The sequence below is a fragment of the Manduca sexta genome, chromosome 6 (genome assembly GCF_014839805.1).
Source record: "Manduca sexta isolate Smith_Timp_Sample1 chromosome 6, JHU_Msex_v1.0, whole genome shotgun sequence".
NCBI lineage: Eukaryota > Metazoa > Arthropoda > Insecta > Lepidoptera > Sphingidae > Manduca > Manduca sexta.
The window spans coordinates 3,225,115-3,248,043 of record NC_051120.1 but is presented as its reverse complement, the minus strand read 5'-3'; the positions used below and the strand labels follow the sequence as shown (position 1 = coordinate 3,248,043).

Genomic DNA, 22,929 nt, shown 5'->3' with positions numbered 1-22,929 from the left:
CAAGTATAAATGATAAGAAAATTATGCTATAAATAATTTATTGCTTCATTCATTCAATCAGAGTTTTGTCCATAGTGTAATATACTTTGTCAACATTCTCTTGAGGCAGTGGGTCCATTACCTCGATTTGTAAATCGTATTGTTGGTCGAGCCCCATGTAGCTGTCGCTTAGTATGTATACAGTGTATATTATGCGACCTGTAAACAGAAAATAGGAACATATCTCAAATTAAATATAGTTTTATGTAATTAGTTTTTTTAGTAGCAGTGGTAGTAGAAAAAATCGATGATTTAACATGATGCTTTTATATTTACTACATTAATATTTATAACATTTTTGTCCATAAATAAATAAATATGCGTCCGGCACAATTATAAATAAATTACATTAAATTGCCCTTTTTAATTTCGCATTGATATTAATATTATAATTAATAAAAAAAAGTACCAACCCTACACAATGGTACAGAGAAATCAAAATTCTTACCTCTTTGAGAAGGTGTATAGAACGTGACCTGCGCGGTGCCTTTGGGAGGCACTCGTTTGAGCGCGTGCAGTTCACCGCTATCAACAGCTCCGAGAGTGACGATCCATCCCTCGCTCTTGCCTCGCGGGAAGCGCGGACACAACACGTTGCTAGGGTTGCCACCGCGACGCTGTATCTCTATCACTAACGTATATTCCTGTGGGATAAGTAATTCATACTAAATATACATCCTCAATAATATTATCATTATTAACTATACATAGTGTTATTTTTTCAACTTTACTAAACCGATTGAAATTGGGTATATAGACATCTGAAATGTAAGGATTTAGGCTATTTTAAATTTTTCATCAAATTTCCCAGCTTTTCATCATAATAATGTTTGTAAAACATAGAATGCATTTGCCATGGATTATTAAGCTATTGTATATTACCTGGTCAGCGTGTAACGGCAGCCATTGGTCCCTAGAAGGAGGTTGGGTTACTCGCTTATCTTGCTCATGATCAGCGTCATACCACAGCCCGCGGATGTAAAACTTCAGGTCCAATGTTGGCAAGTCGCAGATAGCCTGAAAATTATTGTGTAATATAGAAGAAATTTAATAAATCCATATAAATAATTACGTACTATATTTTCGAAAAATAAGTATATAATCAAATGTTAATTATTAAAGTCAACTTTAGACTAATCTTTGTATAATTGTGCAAAACTTAACAAGAATAGACAATAATTACTCCCAAAACATACAACGTCAAATAATTATTAACAAAAAAAAATCATGTGATTTAAAAAAAAAAGTGAAATAAAACCTCACCCTGTGTATCTGTTCAATCTGATTCTCCTCAAACTCCTTCCTCAAATACCTCGCAAGTAACTCATAGTTCCTCATGCAGGTCACTTTCAACCCGTTCAGCATGGTGCAAGGTTTGTTAGTGTCCTTGGTCATCCTTGAGAATAGGTAGAGATGCTGGGATTCCATGTGGGGGAGAGTAGTAAGTGGGGAGTCCGTAGGCCAACGGGCTTGGACTATACTCTGCATTAGCATCTGACAGGAGAGGCATACTGATAGCCAGCCATTCTCCGCTGATGTGTCTATCATGGCCTGTCGAAAAATATTAAGAGATAAATAATTATGCGGAGATACTTTATAAAAGCTATACTGGTCTTAAAAATAAGACAACAATCAAATTGACAACACAGCAACTATATTTACATATTTTTTTAATAACATGTTTTTTTATATCTATAGTTTTTTGGCGAATTGTATGTAACTAACGAACTTATATAATGACGTCTAACTGCGATATTTCGAAAACAAACAGGGGCCTTATTCTCTATCTCGCACGTTATTATAACAGTGCGTAACAAGCAAGTTGTGCGTAACACAACGCATCATGTTTAGGACTATAGAAATTTTGCTTACAGAATACCATTCCACGCACATTTCTCGAAGATAACATGACACGGCCGCGTTACGCGTTCACACTACCATACAGAATAAGGGCCCTGATGTGGACGACATAATAAAAAAAAAATGACCTGCAAGATCCTAATAGTCTGGTCCAACACAGACTTGGTATCAGTCAGGTAGTCGGAGTTAGGTAAGGGCAGGCGAGTCATATGCGCTTGGAGGAGCAGGAACGCTTTCACATTCGACGAGTCGAGCGACAGAGCGTCGACGGGCAGGCGACATTGTTGCGATAGTTCACTGTCAATAAATACATATATTTACAGGTGCTCTCTTATTACTATTTTTACAGGGTGTTCTTTTATTATTATTTTTACAGAATGATTTAACATTTACGCACTACTGCGTACAACTATGACATAACAGATGCGATTTAACGAAGAAAAGTTTAATTAAACGATTTTTCCTTAATTTTATCAATTTAGTATCGTTTACTTCAAGAGCATAAACTAAGAAAACCATAAGTAATGCAAAATCAAATACATTATGTATTGTATTATTTTACTCACCCATTCTGTATATCCTCATTATGCCTCACAGGCAGTGTGGCGTATTCTTCACAATCAGCCAGCACTCGGAGCAGCGCGTCCGCGTTCATATTAGAGTGAAGGTTTGCCGTGAAGTGTGCCATTGTTTTATATGATAGATAGTAGTAGGATGCTATCCGACCCATCCACGTCGTGTGGACTGTACGTTGGTCCTGTCACAAGTGTAAAATAATAATTTATGCCATTATATTTAATATAGCACTCTACAAACAAAGGGCTATTCAACATAAAAAGATTTTTTCAGGTCGAGCCGGTAGTTCCTGAGATTAGCCATTATTTCTCCGCTCCTATTGGGTATAGTGTGATGATATATAGCCTATAGCACTCCACGAACAAAGGGATATCAAAGACAAAAATATTTTTTCAGTTTAAACCGATAGTTCCTGAGATTAGCGCGTTCAAACAAACAAACTCTTCAGCTTTATATAATAGTATAGATTTATACTTAATACTATCTGCCTAAAAAAATAGTCAATATTCAATGTTTTACAATCCGGTTTTATGTTAAATCTTACTAATATTATAAATGTGAAAGTTTGTGAGGATGTATGGAATATCTATTGTACCCATAATTATTAAAATTGCACTATTTACAATATATGTATAATCTCTTTGTATGCTGTAGCTGACCGCATGCTCAAAAAGATTTGTTGTGCTATGATAATAGTGGGGTTCAGCTGAAAATCAGTGCTGTTTTACAGTGTATACTGAGCTGGTATCCCTTCTACCACACATCATGCAAGGAATCCGTTGTGTACCTGGCATTGTTAACTGTGGGTGTTTTTTTTCTTTTTATACTTTTTTTTGTTTTATTTATGTGTGTAGAGAAATAATGGTTTAAATGGTATGTATGTATGTATGTATGTTTGTTCCTCTTATAATTGATCATAAGCGGGTAAGCTATACATATACAAAAATAAATATAATTGTAGTGTTTTTGTTACCTCTTCAATTTCCACACAGTTGGCTCTGGACAGTGCGTCCAAAGACGTCTGCACTAGATTAGACAGATAGTAGTTAATGTCCTGCGGGTCTATGCTCTCCAAATTGTAGTAGGACGGGTTCTTCAGAAGTCGGCGGAAGAAGTAAGTCCACGTCATGTAGTCCAATATATCTTGTTTTGTTTGCACAGTGCCTAAAATATAATATCGTGTTGATAAGATAATCTATCTAGTCTATTAGGTTTTAATGGTGAAGAAATGATCGTGTACTACATTTTATGTATATCGGTCTAGTACTGTTGCCAATCGACGGCATTGTGTTTACCATCAGATGCAGTGTAGTGATTGACGCGCCGGAATCAAAGAAAATTGTAGAAGTTGAAGAGAAAATCACTTATGAAGCTATATTTTTATAATGTTTTTAATATCGATAAAAACCAAGTGTTTAATTTAAAAATATTAAAAAATATTATAAATGAAAATAAAATACATTTCAAGTTATAATATATACGAAACATTATAACTAATAATATTAATAAACGAAATATCCTTTAGAAACCAACCAGCTACAATTTCCGCGTTAAGATGGTCAGCCAACACTTCCAGCAGACTGGACTCTACTGGGAACGGCTCGTACAGGAACTTCTTGTAGAAGTTCTTCTTCTGATCGTGGACCAACACGACCGCTACACCTTCGTTGTCGAACTGAAAATTAATATGATTGGGGAGATTTATATAAAAAAATGATGACGAAGGTAATATTTGATGTAATTATTTTTCATTTTCCTTTTTTTTATTTATTTTATTTTTTTATGATGATGGTAATAGGGGTGGGGTCCAATAGAATGTTGACTGATGTGAGATGATTGCCCTTTGACAGTCGACATAATTATGCCGGCCCTTTGTAACCGAATATATAAAGGCTGATCCCGGAACACGACAAACTCTGTGACGGTATCTCTCGTCGTCGACATATTTTCCTATACACCCTCCACTCACTATTAGGTGCAGTGGAGACACTTTATCGATCCCGATAAAGAATAGTAATTGACGCCAACCCGACGTCAACAGCAAGTAAATTAAGGAGATCTCACCTGCGGCCGTCCAGCTCTGCCCATCATCTGCAGAACATCCGTGATGGGCATGTCGACGTAACGTTTCTGTTTACCGTCATAGTACTCGGTGCCTTTGATCACCACTAAATGAGCAGGGAAGTTCACGCCCCACGCTAACGTCGCTGTACATATCAGGACCTGGTACAATCGATTTATTATCGATAGTTATCGATTATAGGAGTCAAGTCAACACTTTTGAACATAAATTAAAATTAATACATCGCTTAGAAAATCAATTTTCTTTTATCGATATATCTAATATTATCTTTGTGGTATTATTTTTCTATTTTAAGTACAGACATATAAAAAGGTTTGTAATCTTTTCAGACTTAAAAAAGAGTTAAGACTAAAATTCTCGACTCTTCTTTAAACAATATCATCAATATAAAATGTATTACAAATTATTACCTGAATCTTCTGATTTATGAACAACTCTTCCACCGTAGTTCTGTCTCGCTCATGCAAGCCGGCATTATGCAAGCCTATGCCAAAAGCCAGCGTCAGTTTGAGGTTCGACTCGCGGATGTTCGATAGGATTTGTTCCATTTCAGTTTCTTGCATGTGAAGCCATTGTTTAGGGTTGTCCTCCGCGGCTAGGTACGCTATGAGATCTAGCGCCGTTAATCTACAAAATTGATATGAAACTTAAGGAAGTTTCGGAAATTCTTATTTAAATCAACCTTTGACAAACTAATATCTAAGGAGATATTAGTTTGTCAAAATGATTGATTGAAATTGATTGAAATGGTTGATTTAAATTAGAATTTCCGCTCACATTAGGTCAGTGTCAAAAACTTTTTACAAAAAAGGCTAAATTATTTTTGTGACGTAGTGTAGTGTACCTTACAAAGACTTTTATTTTGATTGATTGTCTGGTGTTTTATTTTTATTAGCATGGTCCTTTTACCCCACCTAATTATACATATAACCGCAAACCACAACTAATAGTTTTATTTAATCTAACAGGCAAAGTGACTCCAGTCCTCCTGTTGGTAAGAGAAGTGAAGGAAGCTGTGTTTAGGGTGTGGACGTACCTGGTCTGCCGCCGGCTGGACACGAACACGAGCGTGGGCGCGCAGGGCGAGTGCGTGCGGATCGCGTGGAACGTCGGCTTGTTCATGGTCATCATGCGCGGGCAGTAGTGGCGCCCGGGGTGACCCGATATGTGCACCTGCAAGGACACTCGGTGTACACGTGCTACCAGACACTCGGTGCGAAACACTTAAGAATCCTAATGGGAACTTGGTTCGAAATAACAATTTCGACATAAAAAAAATATTTTGTGGAAAAATAATACCTTCGATATTATTCAAAACTAAACTATTTATCCTTGCCATTATTGATAATTAAATAGAAAAAAATAAACAATTTCGACATAAAAGAAAAAATGTGGGAAAATAATAACTTCGATATTATTCAAAACTAAACTATTTATCCTTGCCATTACTGATATTTAAATAGAAAAAAAAATCTTTCAAATTAAAATTAATAAATATTTCCCGCCTGAATGGATTCAATAAACATAATAATAATAAACATACATACTGAATACTCTTCGAGGCTTTAAGTAAAAAACACAAATAAACAATTAGGAGATGCTAAATAGTCTCTTACCTCCAAAGGCACGGGGCGTACTGAAGGTCTAAAGTTGTAAAGACCCATTTCGCCGATATTGAGCCAGTTCGCGAGGTCTTTAGCGTTCGCCAGAGCAGTGGACAGTCCGATGATGCGAAGTCGACGCGATGTGTGGGATTCGATGAAATTTGTTCTAAAATTTTGATCAGCTTTTTACTTTTATTCAGAAAATAAAATTTATAAATGGTTGAATACGTTTTGTTATGAAATTGGTGTTATAATAGTCGCTAGTGGGACAGATTTTTGCAGTTTTTGACACCTATGATATATATAGGATGTATGTAAATGAAGGATTGTGTTTTTGGATTAAATTCTAAAAAAAGTATGTTCCATTTTGGCGATTCTTGAGAAAGAAAACTTTTAAGTCTTCAGACTACATTTAAGAATATAAACAGTTCTGGTTAACAAAATTTAATAATAAAATTCCACATAACACCGAACAACTATATTCATCCGATATGATAATCGATAAAAAAACAACACAAATCGATAAAAATTACCTCGAGACGATAACTTCCAACACTGGCCCTCTATCTTCACCCAGTAAATGTATCTCATCGATAACGATTAACGCAACGTCACGGACGTAATTTCTCGTCTGCCACGAACGACTTATTCCGTCCCACTTCTCAGGCGTTGTCACTATGACGTGTGAGCTCCGAATCGCTCGTATGTCAGGGGACACGTCACCTGAAATCAGAACCATGAAAAGATGTGGACGGCATATTTTAATCCATTTTTATGATTTGCTTCTGGTTACTTCTCCAGAGATCTACGTCAAATGCTTACTGAAAAATTTAGAATGAGATACTCAATTTCTAGGGCCTTTTAAGTAAAAGATTTTTTTGATTTTACCTGTCAACTCTACCACTTTCAACCCCAGCTTTTCTTCAAGGCGTATCTTCCAATCCTTTATTCGCTCCTTGACAAGAGCTTTCAAGGGAGCTATATAGACGACCTACAATTGAAAAAAGAAATTATTTAATTGATCGAATAATTCTTGGTTAACGATTATATTAATAGATATTTACACAGACTTCTCCTTTCAGACGAGTCAAGCATGCTGCTCACGTGATGTAAGAGTTACGATACACTATAAATAATAACTACACTATGACAAATCTATAACATTACCTTACAACCAGGGTATTGGTTGAACACTCTAAACATGGCAACCTCAGCCACAATAGTCTTGCCCGAGCCAGTAGGGGCGCCGAGCAACACGTTGTTATCAGTGTGGTACAAACAGTGGAAAATCTGCGTCTGTATCGGATTGAAGTGAGTAAAGTTGTACAACATTTCGTATGATGGATTGTTTAACGCTGTCACCGGTAAGGGCTGGAGTTCGAGCAGATCTGAAAAAGGCATTTAAAAATATTAAAATGTGTTTTTTTTTCTAAAAAAAATATGTACAAGATTATTTTCAAAAGAAATAATATCCATAAGTAATAAGTAGGTTTTTTTTTAACAAAAATTTCGATACGTTAGTCTTTCTCATAAAGAAAATTACTGTGTAAGAGATTTTTGTTTAGGAAAAAAAAATATAAGTAAGCTTCAAATTGCTAAGTTTTTTTAAAGTAAATATAACATAATTATTCTTACCTGTGTGTGGCGGGTGTGTTTCGGGTAAAATCAAATGCTGGAATGTCAACGGCAACACGCTTTCAGACCCAAGCCATCTGGAATACATTATTGACTTTATTATTCATTCATTTATATCTACGCTAAAGAGCAAATAAAATTCTTTAATATTTCATTAATAATTTGGTTCAATACTCAAGTTCTGTTCATTATGATTTATGAAGTAAGTACATATTGATTCATAAATTAAATTTAAATGTCGATATTTTTTTATCTAATTAACGATACGTACCTTTCTGATGTTGCTCTTATGTAGTATTGCGGAGGTAGTGGTTCTTGGATAGGAATTGTTATTATAAGCTCTTGCGGTTCATTAGTGATCACCTAGAAAGTTTTATCGACTAAAGTAAATTGTTGAATAAAAACTTATTTAACAAATATAAAAACAATATTCGTAGTATTGTAAAAAGGGGTTATAGGGTTAAAAGAAACTAAATTTAGATAGATATGAACGTAAAGTAACTTTTAAATGTTTTCTCTACCAAATCTTAATGGAAATGAAAATTAAGAATATTATTACATTGTTGTGTTCGCCAATACGTATTAAGGTGGCGTGGTATGCCGTTCACAGCAGTGTGATATAGAATATAGCACAGTCTGCTTAATCTGGTAATCGTTATTCATATTATAGTCCAGCTATTAATTTAGACAATAATTACACAATTACAGAGCTGGTCAGCAATGTCGACATGTTTTCATACCAAATAATGTATATCATCTATATATTTTACATTAATAGTAAAAAGAGTTTATGTATTTATTAATAGACACACCAACGATTTATCACAGAAAATTACATATGAAAGATCCACATTAACAGGGTTACTACCCTATTGTAGGAAGTAGTGTATCAATCTATATTGAATATTTTATTGGTTACCTAACATAGATCATAAGAGCCTTTTGTAAAGATGTTTGTGAAATAAGATTTATAATGGAAAAAAATTAAAAAAATGTTTGTTTTTTTTTTTTGTTTAGAAATAATTCTTAGGCTAAGATACCATTGTTAAATAAATTAAATAAAAAAAAAACATCTAACTTTTGTTTTTTTATATCCGATTTTAATATACATACCTGTTTCTTGGTGATGAGGAAGTATTCGTGGTAATACATGATGTCGGTTTCAGGATCTTCGACCCATATCCAAAACGCCTCGGGAGCTTTGCCGTGATATTTATCATTCCACCTGTTAAATTAATATTATCGATTATTTAAATGTAATTTTTTTTATGGATAACATTCGAACATTTTTTTTTTAATAGCTTATAGTGTGTTTTTAAAATGTAATTTCTATTATAAATAAGTATATTATAATATGTACCTACATTGATACAAAAAATAAAAAAAAAATGTATTTTTTTTCTAAAGAAAAAATGCAAAAAAATCACGACAATTTTAAATTATATTAGACAGAAAACATTTTATTTTTATATGATTATGTAGACTGTGGAAGTTGCTACAATATAATATTCTTACTTGAAGTTAGGTGTGATAGTGAGTCGTATCCTCAGAACAGTTCTCGTGATGGGATGCAGGCTGGCTTCCATTTCTAACAGCGGGAATTCATCAGCACATTTCTTGAGGTGCCGGGCGTTCTTCGGGTTACGTATGAGATCCCCTACAAATATGCACGTAAAATAGTGACCTATGATATTTTCAATCCAATCTTAATCTTCGATCCGAGACTCGATCGAGAATAAAATAATAAAAAGAAAACGCTTGCAAAAACCTCTAAAAACAAAAAATAATTCAATAATATCTCTATACTATTTACCAATTTTGCAGTCGATTAATAAGTTGGTAAAAATGTAAAAAAAATATTTTTCTCATTGGTCTATTTTCCAAATGGATTGACATAAGCGATTAGGATAGTTTATTGAAAACGGTATTGTATGAATTCAGTATAGCATTTAATAAATAATATGCTTATGAAAATAATAATTAATCTTTTTTTTATTAATACTATTTTGATGCCCATTCTAAGCTTCATTATCTATATATTGTTTACAAATTTATTTTAATAAATGTGAAAATGTGATTATTATACATGTAAAATAAAATTAGCGGCTACATGAATAATATAACGTGTTTATCAATGCATTTTTTTTAAAACTTATTACTATCTCAAAACTCACTTACCCAACTCTTTCCAATCCATATCCCGTATTTGATCAGGCTTCAGCATCGGATACTCAATATGTTTTAAAGTCTCGATAGTGAAACAATTGAATTGTCGCATGTCGCTATAAAAGTCCCATTGTTGCAGTTCGAGCATTTTAGCCATTTTCAAATATAGCCCGGCCATGTACGCATTGTTCTTGCGAAGAGTTATCTCAAACAAGGCTCGTACTATACGGACTGCGTTCTGAAATTTGTGGTGTTATTTCAGTTATTATCGATTTATTTAAAGTATCGTTAATATATCGATATTGTTTAACATGTTTTGATGACATTATCGAGATGAATTTCAACTGCTACGTTACATTTATATAGCTGAAATTCTTTTACTTGACGTAATAACTTTTCTAATAACACCTATCGATATTTTCATAAAGTCGATAGTTTTTTTTACTGGTGTAATTATCTTGGCGTAAATGTAGAGTATTATAATCTTTATGATTACAAATTATTGTGTAACGAATATACACTGAAACTATTGATATTTGTATTGATACTATCAAGTATCTATTTAAGACATTCCACATTACCCGAACATTAAAAATCGACTCTATAACCTGGCTAATATAATTCAAATCAGACTGCAGAGACGATCCATTGACGCGTCCTCTTGACAGATAAGTCTGCAAAAGTATGTTGATCTTCCAATGTATATCTTCAGGGGCGTCTTCAATGCGAAGCTCGCAGTACTGGTCTTTGAGACTCCAAAGCTCTGTTAGCTCTTCTTTACGCACCTTAAATTTAGTACTTGATGAATATTTTTATGACAGAGTTGTTTTAAAGATCGACACCTATTTTTTTATTCAGATAGAAGTACTTAAAATTACCTAAATATTGATTATAATAAGTATTTAAATTTAAACTCTTGGTTCTTTTTTATTGGTCCCTGCTATTAAAATATTCATAATAATTGCAGAGTGTAGATTATAACAAAAATGAAGTTTAGAAATTGTAGGGATGTCAGACAGTATTATAATTTTAAAATATTGGATAATTGTTTTATACACCGAAAACATTGTAAAGCAAAATAAAAAAATGATCTGTAGGAATATTTCTAATCAATATAAAAACATTTTAAGCAAAGAAAAGTATTAAACTTTACCTTGAGTTGTTGGAAATCAGAACATCTTGTAAGCATCTCCAGTACATATCCTTGCGTCATAGATTTGCGTACCATAGAATTGAACACTTCCATAGTTTCACAGGTGATATAGTAGTGACTAGCGGTGCGGCCTAAATCTGAAGATTTCAACAAAAATTAAACATAATTAATATGTATAATAATGGTATCCCTTGTTATATAATAATTGCTTATGAATTAAATATAGATATATAGAAATATGTTATGGTATTCTTTGTTATATGTTTGTTATAGTGTCCAGATTCTGATAAGTTTCATATTTACATAACATTTATTTATTTCGGTTAAAATATCTTTTGTAATAAGTTTAATATTAATCGTTAAAATAAGAGAATGTATTGACTGATATGCAAGTTAAGTTGGAAGTAAGGTAAGATATTTTATTTGTAAAAGAACATGAGTATGCATACACAGTTAATCAATATAAACAAAATTATAACAGTAAATGAACCATTAAAAATAAGTATTTGTGTTATTCAAACCCTTTTTAGATCATTAATATTTATATTACTCAAGTGTCTTATTTACTTTCTCCTCAAACCATAGCGGTAATTATTTTAAGGTGGTAGCTCAAGGTCCATTTTCATACATTTTGTTTCGGCTTTAATCTGGGTAACTAAACAAGTATTGGCAAGTAAAGAATTTAAATTCACGTCTAGTTAGTGATTAGTTCTCGCAGTTGAAGAAAAATGTAAAAATAATTAATAATCATGGATATTTCTGCCTTTAAAATTTCGTCATATTAAATTTTAAAGGCCGAAATATCCATGATTATTAATTATTTTACGTTTTTCTTCAACTGCGAGAACTAATCTCTAAATTCTTTACTTGCCAATACTTGTTTAGTTACCCAGATTAAAGCCGAAACAAAATGTATGAAAATAGACCTTGAGCTACCACCTTAATAAAAGATTGTTATTTTCATGTTATAATATAACCTTTTTGGTGGCTTGTTCCTTATAAAGAAAAAAAAAAATATGTCTGATTATATTGCGTTCTCGATGAAATGGCTTTCCTTGCGTAATTAATAATTAGGATTAAAATAATACGCATAGTCTTAAAAGTTATTACACTAACCTGTAATATTAAGATCGCCCGTCCGTTCGTTGTACCTAATCATGTGCGTCTTATCGAGTAACATCGCAGCCGCAGTGATGAGCTCGCGACGTTTCGTCTCCAACATTGGCTCTTCTTGCACGTCAGCGTAAGTTAGACCGTATACCTTGCGAAATATGGCTTATTTTAGCATGAATAAATAACTGTTGAATATGAGGTAGGTTTATTTCTTATTATTATATGGTTATCTAAGAGATTACTTATTATTCTACCAGTCTTGAAATAGATAAAAACATTTATTAATAATTTACTTGTAGGTTTTGAACCAAAAACCGATTGATATATTTTTGTTAATAATTATAAATTGCAACAAATATGGCACAATGCGATTATACAGATGTCGAACATATAGTTGGGTATTACGAACGACATTTATCGATTACTAACTATATATTATAATATCGATATCGATTTACCTGTGGATTAATTCTCATTCTGACGAACAAATACGTGTAACTTAACCATTCCACCGCTTCGTCAATGTTTGTTACAGTACCGAGTGCCACCTGAAATGAAATACAATTTGATATATTATTTAAGTATCGTGGAAGTATTTTGCAATTCTTTGAATCGATTTTCAAATCGATACCAATTCAATGTTACAAGGCAACAATTTTAAAATGACTTTTATGGATAATTTTTTTTAACATAATTTATATTTATAAAAATGTTAAATAAAATAGCATAATTAATATTTTAAATATATATTTCTATACACCCTGCTATCGATATATTTATAAACATACACATAAATAATCACTAGACAAGCTTACATAAGGATTAAAGGAAAATACTACATGATTGCGATGAGAGATTACAAGAAAATTTTCTTGGCTTACCTCAGCATTCAAATTATCAGCAAGCAGATTGATAAAGTTACTTTCAATAGGAAACTGGTTGGTCATACTCTTGAGATAGTGCGTGAGTTTGTCGTGAGTTGTTATTATAATGCCGGTACCGGATGTGTCGAATTGCGGTCGACCGGCTCTTCCGAATATTTGCAGCACATCCAGTATGCTTAGATCGACAAATGTTCCGTGACTTTGATCGTATATCTCTGTGCCCTGTGAAATAAGTTTCAAAATTGAAAGAGTTATGGTTTAGGTGTTTCATTCACGATTTTTCCTCAGCAAAGATGCAGATACATTCAAGGTTTTATTTATTAGATCAGAATGTTATTTATGATTTACGATACATAAATAATTATGAATCAGGTACTTTATCTACCTATCATGTGGCATCTTTTCTCTTTTATTTTACAGGTGGTAGGACTCTCATAATATGTGAGAGTCCGCCTGGGTAGGTACCACCGCAATGTCTATTTCTGCCTCCAAGCAGCAGTGTTGTCACTGTTGTGTTCCGTTTAGAAGCACATTGTAGCCAGTGTAACTAGTGGACATAATAAGTCATTCAAGGCAGTAAAAAAAATCTTTTATATATAATATCGAATACTTAATGTAGCTATGTAACTTACACGAATTATAACAGCGTGTGCTGGCAAATTCACACCCCAGGCCAATGTTGACGTGCAAACCAGGACCTTAATGTAGCCTTCAGCGAAGTATTTCTCGACCATATTCCTGGAAAAGACAAACATTATATTAATATTTATTTTTCAAGAAACCGATGATTTGCAGAACAAATATACTGTAGTACTTATGTGAATGGTTTTAAAAAATTCTCGATTTGAGAAAATAGGATAATATACAGGCGAATTAAGGAGGCTAAGTAGTAAGATTTAATTTTTACTTACCTATCACTCCTCAACATGCCAGCATGATGACAAGCGAAGCCACACGCGAACAATTCAGACAACTGCTTATTAGGGCTGCTACTTATCGACTTTTTCGCTTTCAAAAACCCGCCGGAGTCTTCCGATTCGAAGTGTTTGAGATGGCCCTTCTTTTGTGCGATCTCTTTGAGTATCGTAGCGGTTTGGTGCGTCGCGTTACGTGCATGCACGAACACCATCACTTGATGCCCCTTCTGGACCATATCTACGGCTTTATCGTAGCATATCTCGTTCATTATTTGTATCTGAAATGGTGTTTTGTATAGTTTATGAGCTGTTATGAATATTGTTGAATTGGGAATGATTTAGCAGTGTAACTAAGTACATAATGTTTTATATTTTTGATACTAAAATGACATAGCATTCGCAAATTATAAGATCGATTAGTAAGAAAAAATTTATCGATAATAGAGAATCGATATTTAATATTGATAATTTTTATCGATTTTATTACCTGTCTAAGATGTGCTCCGCCGCCGCTGCCTATTTCCTTGACGCCGATAAACTGTTGCTCCAGCGGCACGGGACGGAACCGCGAGTCGAAGAAAAACAAACCAATATTTGGATTCACACGTAAAAATCTGAAAGAAATACGTCATAATTTAGATTTACTTCTACGCTCAGTGACTTATGTGTAATTACTAAGCATTGTGAAACTAAGATCTTATCTCTCTGGGTGACAAAGGCGTTGCTATTCCAAGCAGTGCTTTCAAATATCGATCAGTATTGCTACTATTAATGGTTAGTCGCATCATTTACCACGATGAGAGCTGTTTACTCGTTTCGTCATTCAGTAATTGTATAAAAAAATAGTGTCACCTGGCCACGTCTAGGTAATTTGGCAGTGTAGCAGACAGTCCCACGATGCGTATCATGTTCTGCGTGGACTCGACTTGGCGCAGCGTCCTCGCTACAATAGCTTCGACTATCGGACCTCTATCCCCGTGCAGTAGATGCACCTCGTCTATGATTATCAATTTCACTATCGATGCTAGTTCAGTGTCCGCTGAAAATTTAATGTATCGATCAAAATATCGATAAGCTTTTGTGTCGCGCCTAAGATAAAAAATTATCGATAAGTTATTTTTAAAAAGACTGTGGTTTACCTGAATTATCAATAGCAGATGTTTTATGACAATCATAACCATTACTATCGAATCGACGGCGTAAATGGACCAATCCGAATAAAGTTTATTTTAATGGCTCAAAATTACTGTTTCATTGTTTTTTTTTTACCATTGATTATTGAAATTTGCATCGATTACAGAAATCGACCGTAAATTACCAAAAAGGTTTTTTTTCCTTTCATGACTAGCTAAAGAGTATATTTCCTTGCCATAACCCCTTATGTTACAATACTTACTCGCTCCTTTCCTAGTAACAACATCCCATTTCTCCGGCGTAGTGACGATCATCTGCGTTTGCTGTACTTCGGTTTTAGTCAACTTCATGTCACCTGTCAGTTCCCGAACCAAAATACCGAGGCCTTTGAGCCGTTTGCCGAAACTGGCTGTCATTTCTGACGCTAGAGCTTTCATTGGCGCTATGTATATTATCTGTAAAAATTTAATAACATCATCCAATTATTCAAATTAAATAATATTTAGATATTTGTTTAAGCTTCTCTAATGGGCTATATTGAAAGTAAGTTTTTTCATTTTATTACAAGATTTTTCTGATCTTTACATCCTTTCGAATGGGTTTCTAAAAAGTGCTAGTTGCCTAAACTTACGGGCTAGTGTGAATTAAGATTTGATATAAATTTATGCCCTTTTGTTACTGACATTGGATGTGTGATGAAGTGAAACAAAACCTTAGTAATACTTTTTAATACATAGCCTGACCAGGAAAATAAAAAACCTCGCCATATCGTCGTAAAATCGAACCAATTTCTTATACGGACTCAAAAGCTCACACAAAGCAGTACTTTCATTTTATTGGTGAGGCTTTACTTACTTTAAACTTATTCTTCATGATTACGTCATTCTCTATATGCTGTTTGATCTGATGAACCACAGTGAGCAAGGCAATGTTAGTTTTACCCGCGCCCGTCGGAGCGCAAATCAACAAGTTCTCATTAGTATTGTACGCGGTTTGAAACACCACCGATTGTATGCGATTCAACTCTTTGATATTCTCGAATGCCATTTGACCGATCTGTAAGGAAAACATCACTATAATCTCGTGTTCAATATTTTTACCGATAACCGCCATTTTTGATAAACGATCCCAATCTCTTTTTTCGATCTATCTCAAAAATGGACCAATCAAAACAAAGTTTTTTGAGACATGCTTACAAATGATTTATTATGATTGGTTCATTCTCGGAATCTGAATACAGTTGACTGACGAGAGATGACTATCCCTCATCAGTCGACACAATTATGTCGGCCTGTTCGAAACCTCATCTACACAGACTAAATCCGGCTTATCCAAATCATCACCAAGCTGAGTAATTCCTAAGAATTAAAAAAAAAAAAATCTGATGGAATTAAGTTACCTCATCTAATGCTGATATTGGTACGCGCGTATTACCAACTTCAAGCGGCGGTGGATCGTTTTTCGGTATTAAAACCTCTTCGTATTCTTTCGTGTCCTTCCTTACTGCGTTTTCTGGGAGCATCAATTTTAATCCGGACACAAAACCTGCAAATTATATGGTAACACTAGCTTTTGCCCGCGGCTCCGCCCGCGTTATAAAGTTTTTCGGGCTAAAGTTTTCCGTTATAAAAGTCGCGCTATATATTTTCCCGGGAGCCTATGTTCTTCCCAGGGTCTCAAACTGTCTCCATACCAAATTTTATCCTAATACGTTGGGTAGTTTTTGAGTTTAATACGTTCGGGCAGACCGATGCAGCGGGGGACTTTGTTTTATAATATATTTTTGTAGAACTTTTTAAGAGGAACAATCCCGTCATACATTATTGTTGCATAACTTTAACCGTTTACGCAGCGCACGCAACAGAAGCTCTCAAAACTAATAAATTGTCCCCGTTTTTGCATCATGTTTCATTACTGCTCCGCTCCTATTGGTCATAGCGTGACGATATATAACCTATAGCACTTCACGAACAAAGGGCTATCCAATACAAAAAGATTTTTTTAGTTCGAACCAGTAGTTCCTGAGATTAGCCATTACTGCTCTGCTCCTATTGGGTATAGCGTGATGATATATAGCCTATAGCACTCCACGAACAAAAGGCTATCCAACGCAAAAAGAATTTTTCAGTTTGGACCGGTAGTTCCTGAGATTAGCCATTACTGCTCCGCTCCTATTGGGTATAGCGTGATGATATATAGCCTATAACACTCCACGAACAAAGGGCTATCCAACGCAAAAAGAATTTTTCAGTTCGGACCGGTAGTTCCTGAGATTAGCCATTACTGCTCTGCTCCTATTGGGTATAGCGTGATGATATATAGCCTATAGCACTCCACGAACAAAAGGCTATCCAACGCAAAAAGAATTTTTCCGTTTGGACCGGTAGTTCCTGAGATTAGCCATTACTGCTCCGCTCCTATTGGGTATAGCGTGATGATATATAGCCTATAGCACTCTACGAACAAAAGGCTATCCAACGCAAAAAGAATTTTTCAATTCGGACCGGTAGTTCCTGAGATTAGCGCGTTCAAACAAACAAACAAACAAACAAACTCTTCAGCTTTATATAATAGTATAGATTTAACTTTACCTGACTTCACATACATATAGAGCAGTAAGATTGTATGAGGCTTCTTTTGAAAAGAGATTATCTTGTAAAACGTTGATAAGTAGAATCGTTATGTATACATTAGAGTTGTTTTTTTTTCTAGCAAAAATATTTGTGGTATATACATACGAGTAGTAATATAGACATTACATATTTTTCGTTTTTTTTTGTCTAGTAAAATTGTTTCAGGTAAATTATGTACAGACAGCCACAAAGGTAGCTGAACAAATACAAAATTTCTCAACGCTTTTCAACTTTCTTGTCCGTATCAATAATCGGTTTTTCTATACTTAAATAAACTTTACAGAGGTTAGTTTATTTTAGATATAAAAAATCGAATGAAGTTAACATGTAAAAGCAATTTGAAATTTACTTTTATGACTGACTGTACCCTCTCAAAGTGTCTCAAGTGATCATATAATCTGTTTTAAAGATGATATTTTTGGTACTAAATTAACTTTTGTACTTTAATTATTTACCTGCTGAATTTTTTGCATTAATAGACGAATCATAAACATTCGGGTATTGGACTTTCGTTTGGAAGTACGATATTTTTTGTAGCACTGGGTCTATATTGCTCGATGACCTAGACGTCGAGAATGGTACCACTGGCTTTGAGAGTTCCGCTATCCTGTGAAAAAAAAAATGCCATTGATATATACCAATTTTATTTATGCTAGCTCGCGTAGAATACACAGGATAATTTTAACATTGCGTTAATAAATGAAATCATACACTTAAAACAAAATTTTGCCATAAATTATTCTAACTATAGATGTAAAATAAAAACTAATAAGTTTGGAAGGAAATGAATATTAAAAATAAGTAATTTTAATTTTACATGCATTAAGGTCACTACTACAACACAAAGATAATTTGTTGGAGTGGCAACATCATACTTTCAGTCAGAAATACATTTACACTTACCATATTCACTAAACTATAAATAAAAAAAAAAAAGAGAAACTAAACGCTAGATATTTGGCAAAAATAATAGTTATTTATTGATGATTTTTGGCACAATCTTTGCAGAGCTAAAGACGAATATGGAGTTTTATTTAGTAACGTCATGTCCAAATAATCGTATTATGAAGGAAGGACAAGAGAAGGAAATAATTCTATCACTAACCTTTTAGCTCTTATCTGTGCAATATTGAGTTCCTGTTCTTCTTCATCGTTCTCATTCTTTTTCGACGCTTTCGCTTTCTTCTCTTCTTTCCTGACAAGCTTAGCAAGCATTTTCTCTTGTTCCGACAGCACAGATACTTGACACAGGTATTGGGGCATTTTATTTTCCGGAAGGGTAGCGGCAACTATTCATAAAATGAGTATTAGTAACATATTTATTAGAGAATATCAAATAGTATAATTGGCATGTATTAGTCCTTAAAAAAGCCAAAACAATCTTCTAAATAATTATGGGAAAAGCTTCAATCATTCATCCCAACCTACATAATATTATGATCATACCGTTTTGCAACAAAATAAAATCTTGTTATCTCGAAAAAAATTCTTTGTTTAGACGTAAAGAGTTCAATATAAAATTACCTTATTACTCAACTAAGGGGGTAATTTACGCCAAATACTTTACCCCTGTTGAATACTCACTCTCAGACAATGTAGGCTGCGGCGGCGGTGCCTTCAAACTATTTATTATATCGTGCCGATGCTCCAACACTTCTTGAAGAAACTCAAACTTATCTAAGCCAAGCAATTCGAATAAATCGTTTTGCATCTCGTCATTACTTCGCGGTGAATTGAGTAATGTTATTATGGATTGCAGGATGTCAGCGCTCGATATTTCCGTTGCATTCTCGTAGAGTAATTGAATTTTTGTCTCTAGCCAGGTTTTTCCAAACTAAAAAAGTTGACAAAATTTAAACATGTACATTAATTTTCTCTTCTATACTTACCAAAGTAGCCAACATACTCCTCTTATTATTAAATGTGTGCCACTCTTAAATGGGTTATACCAATTATTTTTTATCCAAAGGTGTATTAGAAAACAATATTGTTATTAATAGAATACATAAATATTGTCTACTATAGCGCCAATCAATTTAATACTTAACACATCCATCCAATACATAGAAATTCATATTTCTATAAGAATTTGTAATAAGACTTCATTTACCTTCGGTTCTGGTGGTGGCTTACTAACTTTAGCCGAAGTATTTTCCTTCACTACATTATCATACTTCATAGAGAAATCTTTGACAAAGTCGCTGGCTGTGGCCGGTTTCTTTGTTAATTTTGCCAGAGGTTTCTTTAAAGGCTTATATGGTATGTAGTGGCACTGAATGTTTTCCCCCCACATTTTGATATTTTCTTTATTTGACTCGCTAGCCTCTGTCCTGATGTATTCTTTTGTCTCTTCCGATATTTCATTAGATATTTTTGTAACAACCTGTGAAAGTAAAATTATAAAATGATTTTTTGTAGTATTGATCAGTATTCATTTTTATACCAAAGTGTAGGCTTATGTTTATTTTAAAATAGAAACACAAGAAATTAAAATTTCCTTGCCTTGCTTTTCAGTAGTAATTACAATTCATAGTATTATTTATTACACTTTTAATTAAACTAACGAATACTATAATATAATCTTGTTTATACTTCACAATAACTCATATATTTTACCATGTATGTTGTAAAGTTACAACTCCCCACATTGGCTATGAGTATGCTCTAGCTCACATAACATCTATTTATCAAACAACACTATTATAATATATGTAAACGTAGTAGTGATGCTCCGTATATCCGTATCCGCGGATGTCTGAGGGAGAAGAAAGATCCGTATCTGTTATTTTCATGCGGATCTTTTACGAATCTCTTGCCTTATTAATTTTTAACATACCACAACCCAGCTTCTAAGTTAAGATGTGATCTTACCCCACAAATTTTATTTGCAGTTGTAGACATAACATTTCCAAACATCTGCCGCAACTGTGACAGATGCTTCAACATCACAATATCCTGGTCAATGAACATTCTCAGGGTGAGCACTGCTGCATCCTCAATGATTTCGTCACTTTGATCGCCAGTGAGGAGTTTGCATGCTTCTTTCAGTTGAGCCAGAAAGTTCATCAGCTCAGATGTATTTGGTTCATTCTGTTTGATGTAACTTTGTATGTCTGCATAGGATTTGAACCTGAAATGTTCATCTATAAATATAAAAATGAATTCCTATTTCCCTTGGTCACCCCATCACGCTTGAACGGCTGGACCAATTTCACAATTTTTTTGTTGTTGTGTTTGTTATTGTCAGGAGAAGGTTTTTATGAAAGAAAAAATTCAAAAAATTGCAATTGGAAAATTAGAAAATTTTAGAAAACTTAATGAAAATATTAATTTTATATAACTGTCAATTGTTTGAAATAACTGTCAGCGATTGACAGACTGCATGCTGCAAATTCATAGTTAAGATGGGACAACATCTGTCGGGTCAGCTAGTACAAAATAAAAATATATTAATGCAATTAGTATCTAATAACATAAATTACAAGCAAAAGTATTAGTAATTTTATCATAAAAACAACAAAGTATGTATATTTGGATATTAAATAAATATATTGTTAAATGCATTCTAAATTGAACTGTTATCAACATTCAATTAGAATTTACTAGTATCCCTGATTTCAACCAATACAATGATATTTCATACTAGCTTTTGGCTGCAGCTGAGTTTATGTTAAAAAATTGAGGAAACATTTTACATTTGATCCTAATTGTGATTACATTAAAAATGATTGAAACATACATATTACAAATATTGTAAACAAAGGCTGACATTAATCAAATAACTGCTAGAGATATAATCAACCCACACTCCAACTTCTTAGTAGAAATAATTTCCTACCGTTATCTGGAAGAGATCGCTCTTAACGATAAGACTGCCTATTGTTGCACCAGTTATAGTTAATTTGTATAATATGTGTTTTTTCTATTACTTATGTGGTGTTCAATAAAGTATTTTCTATTTATAAATTTCATATACTTACCTTTGTAAATTCTGTGTCTTTACTGTGTTAGGCTTTGTGGGATCAACAATTGGTTTTAAACAGCGTGGCTTGTCTAGCTGTGTGTGCGCCCTCAGGGCTCTCGTTAGACGAGGCAGCTCAATCATGGTAACGCTTAATTCTTATAGACCTGTATAAAAAGTATTTATAAATAATTTCATTATGATTTTTTTTGTTTATATTTAAAAAAGGACAATTTGACTCAACACACTAGTGTCTATATCAAAGATAATTATAATATAAAGTATATATTTTCAAGATTTGGTTAGTAAGACGCTTGACATTCACAATTTGGTGGACAAGTAACATATCAATCAAAATTTTTTAGGGCTATTGAGCACAGTAAGTTCATAAATATTTTTTTCCTAAATACACCCTTATTTTTTGTAAAACAATTATATAGTAAGAACTTTGTGTTGAATTATGACATAAACTATTAAAAATATAAGGGGAATCCCATAATCTTGAAACAACTTTTTATGGCGACAGTTATAATGATAGAAAATAATATGTAATCTATAGTATTGAGCTTGGCTAATGTTAAAGTAATAGTTTTAAAATGCTTCGAATGAAATAATATAATTTTATAATATGGTGAAATACATAAAAACACCGACAACTGGTACCTTTCATGCTACGTTTAATATGCAGTTACTTACGATTTTTTATAGAATAATTTATCTTAAATAGAGGAACGTAAATGGCAGTTATTATATAAATATAAGAAGTTGTATAAATGTGTAGTTTATTTTAATTTATAAAATTTAAATCGTATTACAGCTGATTGTGGTGAGTTGCAGGGTGACCACCTCAAAAATCGCGAATCTGCCTGACCCTGGCAAAAAATCTGCCAAAATCTGCCTAACCCAACTCCAGAATATATCTAAAATATGCCATCATATTATAGCATCCATGAAGACGGGTATAAATAAATTAAATACTATGTATTCAAAGGAATTCCTTTATTGAACTTGAAACATTTGACTTTTTTTTAATTACTCCATTCACTACATATTTTTATGTGTCACTCTGGTCGGTACGAACGCTCGTATTTTCTCTTCATCATACACGGAAAAACAACTGCACACATTAAACGCTAAAATAATAGCACAGGAAATCCCCGTACTATGCCCG

At 33.4% G+C, this 22,929-nt stretch overlaps 1 protein-coding gene across 3 annotated transcripts; it reads right to left on the bottom strand.

Moving 5' to 3' along the window:
• Positions 1-21: 21 nt before the first annotated feature.
• On the bottom strand, positions 22-22,767 carry LOC115452018 (activating signal cointegrator 1 complex subunit 3). Of its 3 annotated transcripts, none has more exons than XM_037447457.1 (39): positions 22,455-22,767; positions 21,778-21,925; positions 20,669-20,927; positions 19,908-20,180; positions 19,382-19,631; positions 18,903-19,086; positions 18,253-18,404; positions 16,564-16,709; positions 16,020-16,220; positions 15,427-15,619; positions 14,883-15,069; positions 14,518-14,644; positions 14,025-14,308; positions 13,746-13,851; positions 13,111-13,335; positions 12,688-12,777; positions 12,233-12,377; positions 11,117-11,253; positions 10,572-10,748; positions 9,976-10,201; positions 9,313-9,454; positions 8,911-9,022; positions 8,069-8,160; positions 7,798-7,874; positions 7,330-7,550; positions 7,051-7,153; positions 6,696-6,885; positions 6,175-6,328; positions 5,595-5,731; positions 4,969-5,185; positions 4,540-4,698; positions 4,009-4,150; positions 3,449-3,639; positions 2,466-2,656; positions 2,028-2,196; positions 1,303-1,590; positions 922-1,056; positions 488-683; positions 22-198 (listed from the first exon to the last, which is right to left on the bottom strand). In XM_037447457.1, the coding sequence occupies exons 2-39, from the start codon at positions 21,900-21,902 to the stop codon at positions 50-52; spliced, it is 6,552 nt and encodes a 2,183-aa protein (XP_037303354.1). In that variant the 5' UTR covers positions 21,903-21,925; positions 22,455-22,767; the 3' UTR covers positions 22-49. The 3 variants fall into 3 exon arrangements, with proteins under 3 accessions (XP_037303354.1, XP_037303356.1, XP_037303355.1); XM_037447459.1 differs by having other exon boundaries at positions 22,574-22,767; XM_037447458.1 differs by lacking the exon at positions 22,455-22,767 and adding an exon at positions 22,084-22,162.
• Between the last annotated feature and the right edge of the window lie 162 nt (positions 22,768-22,929).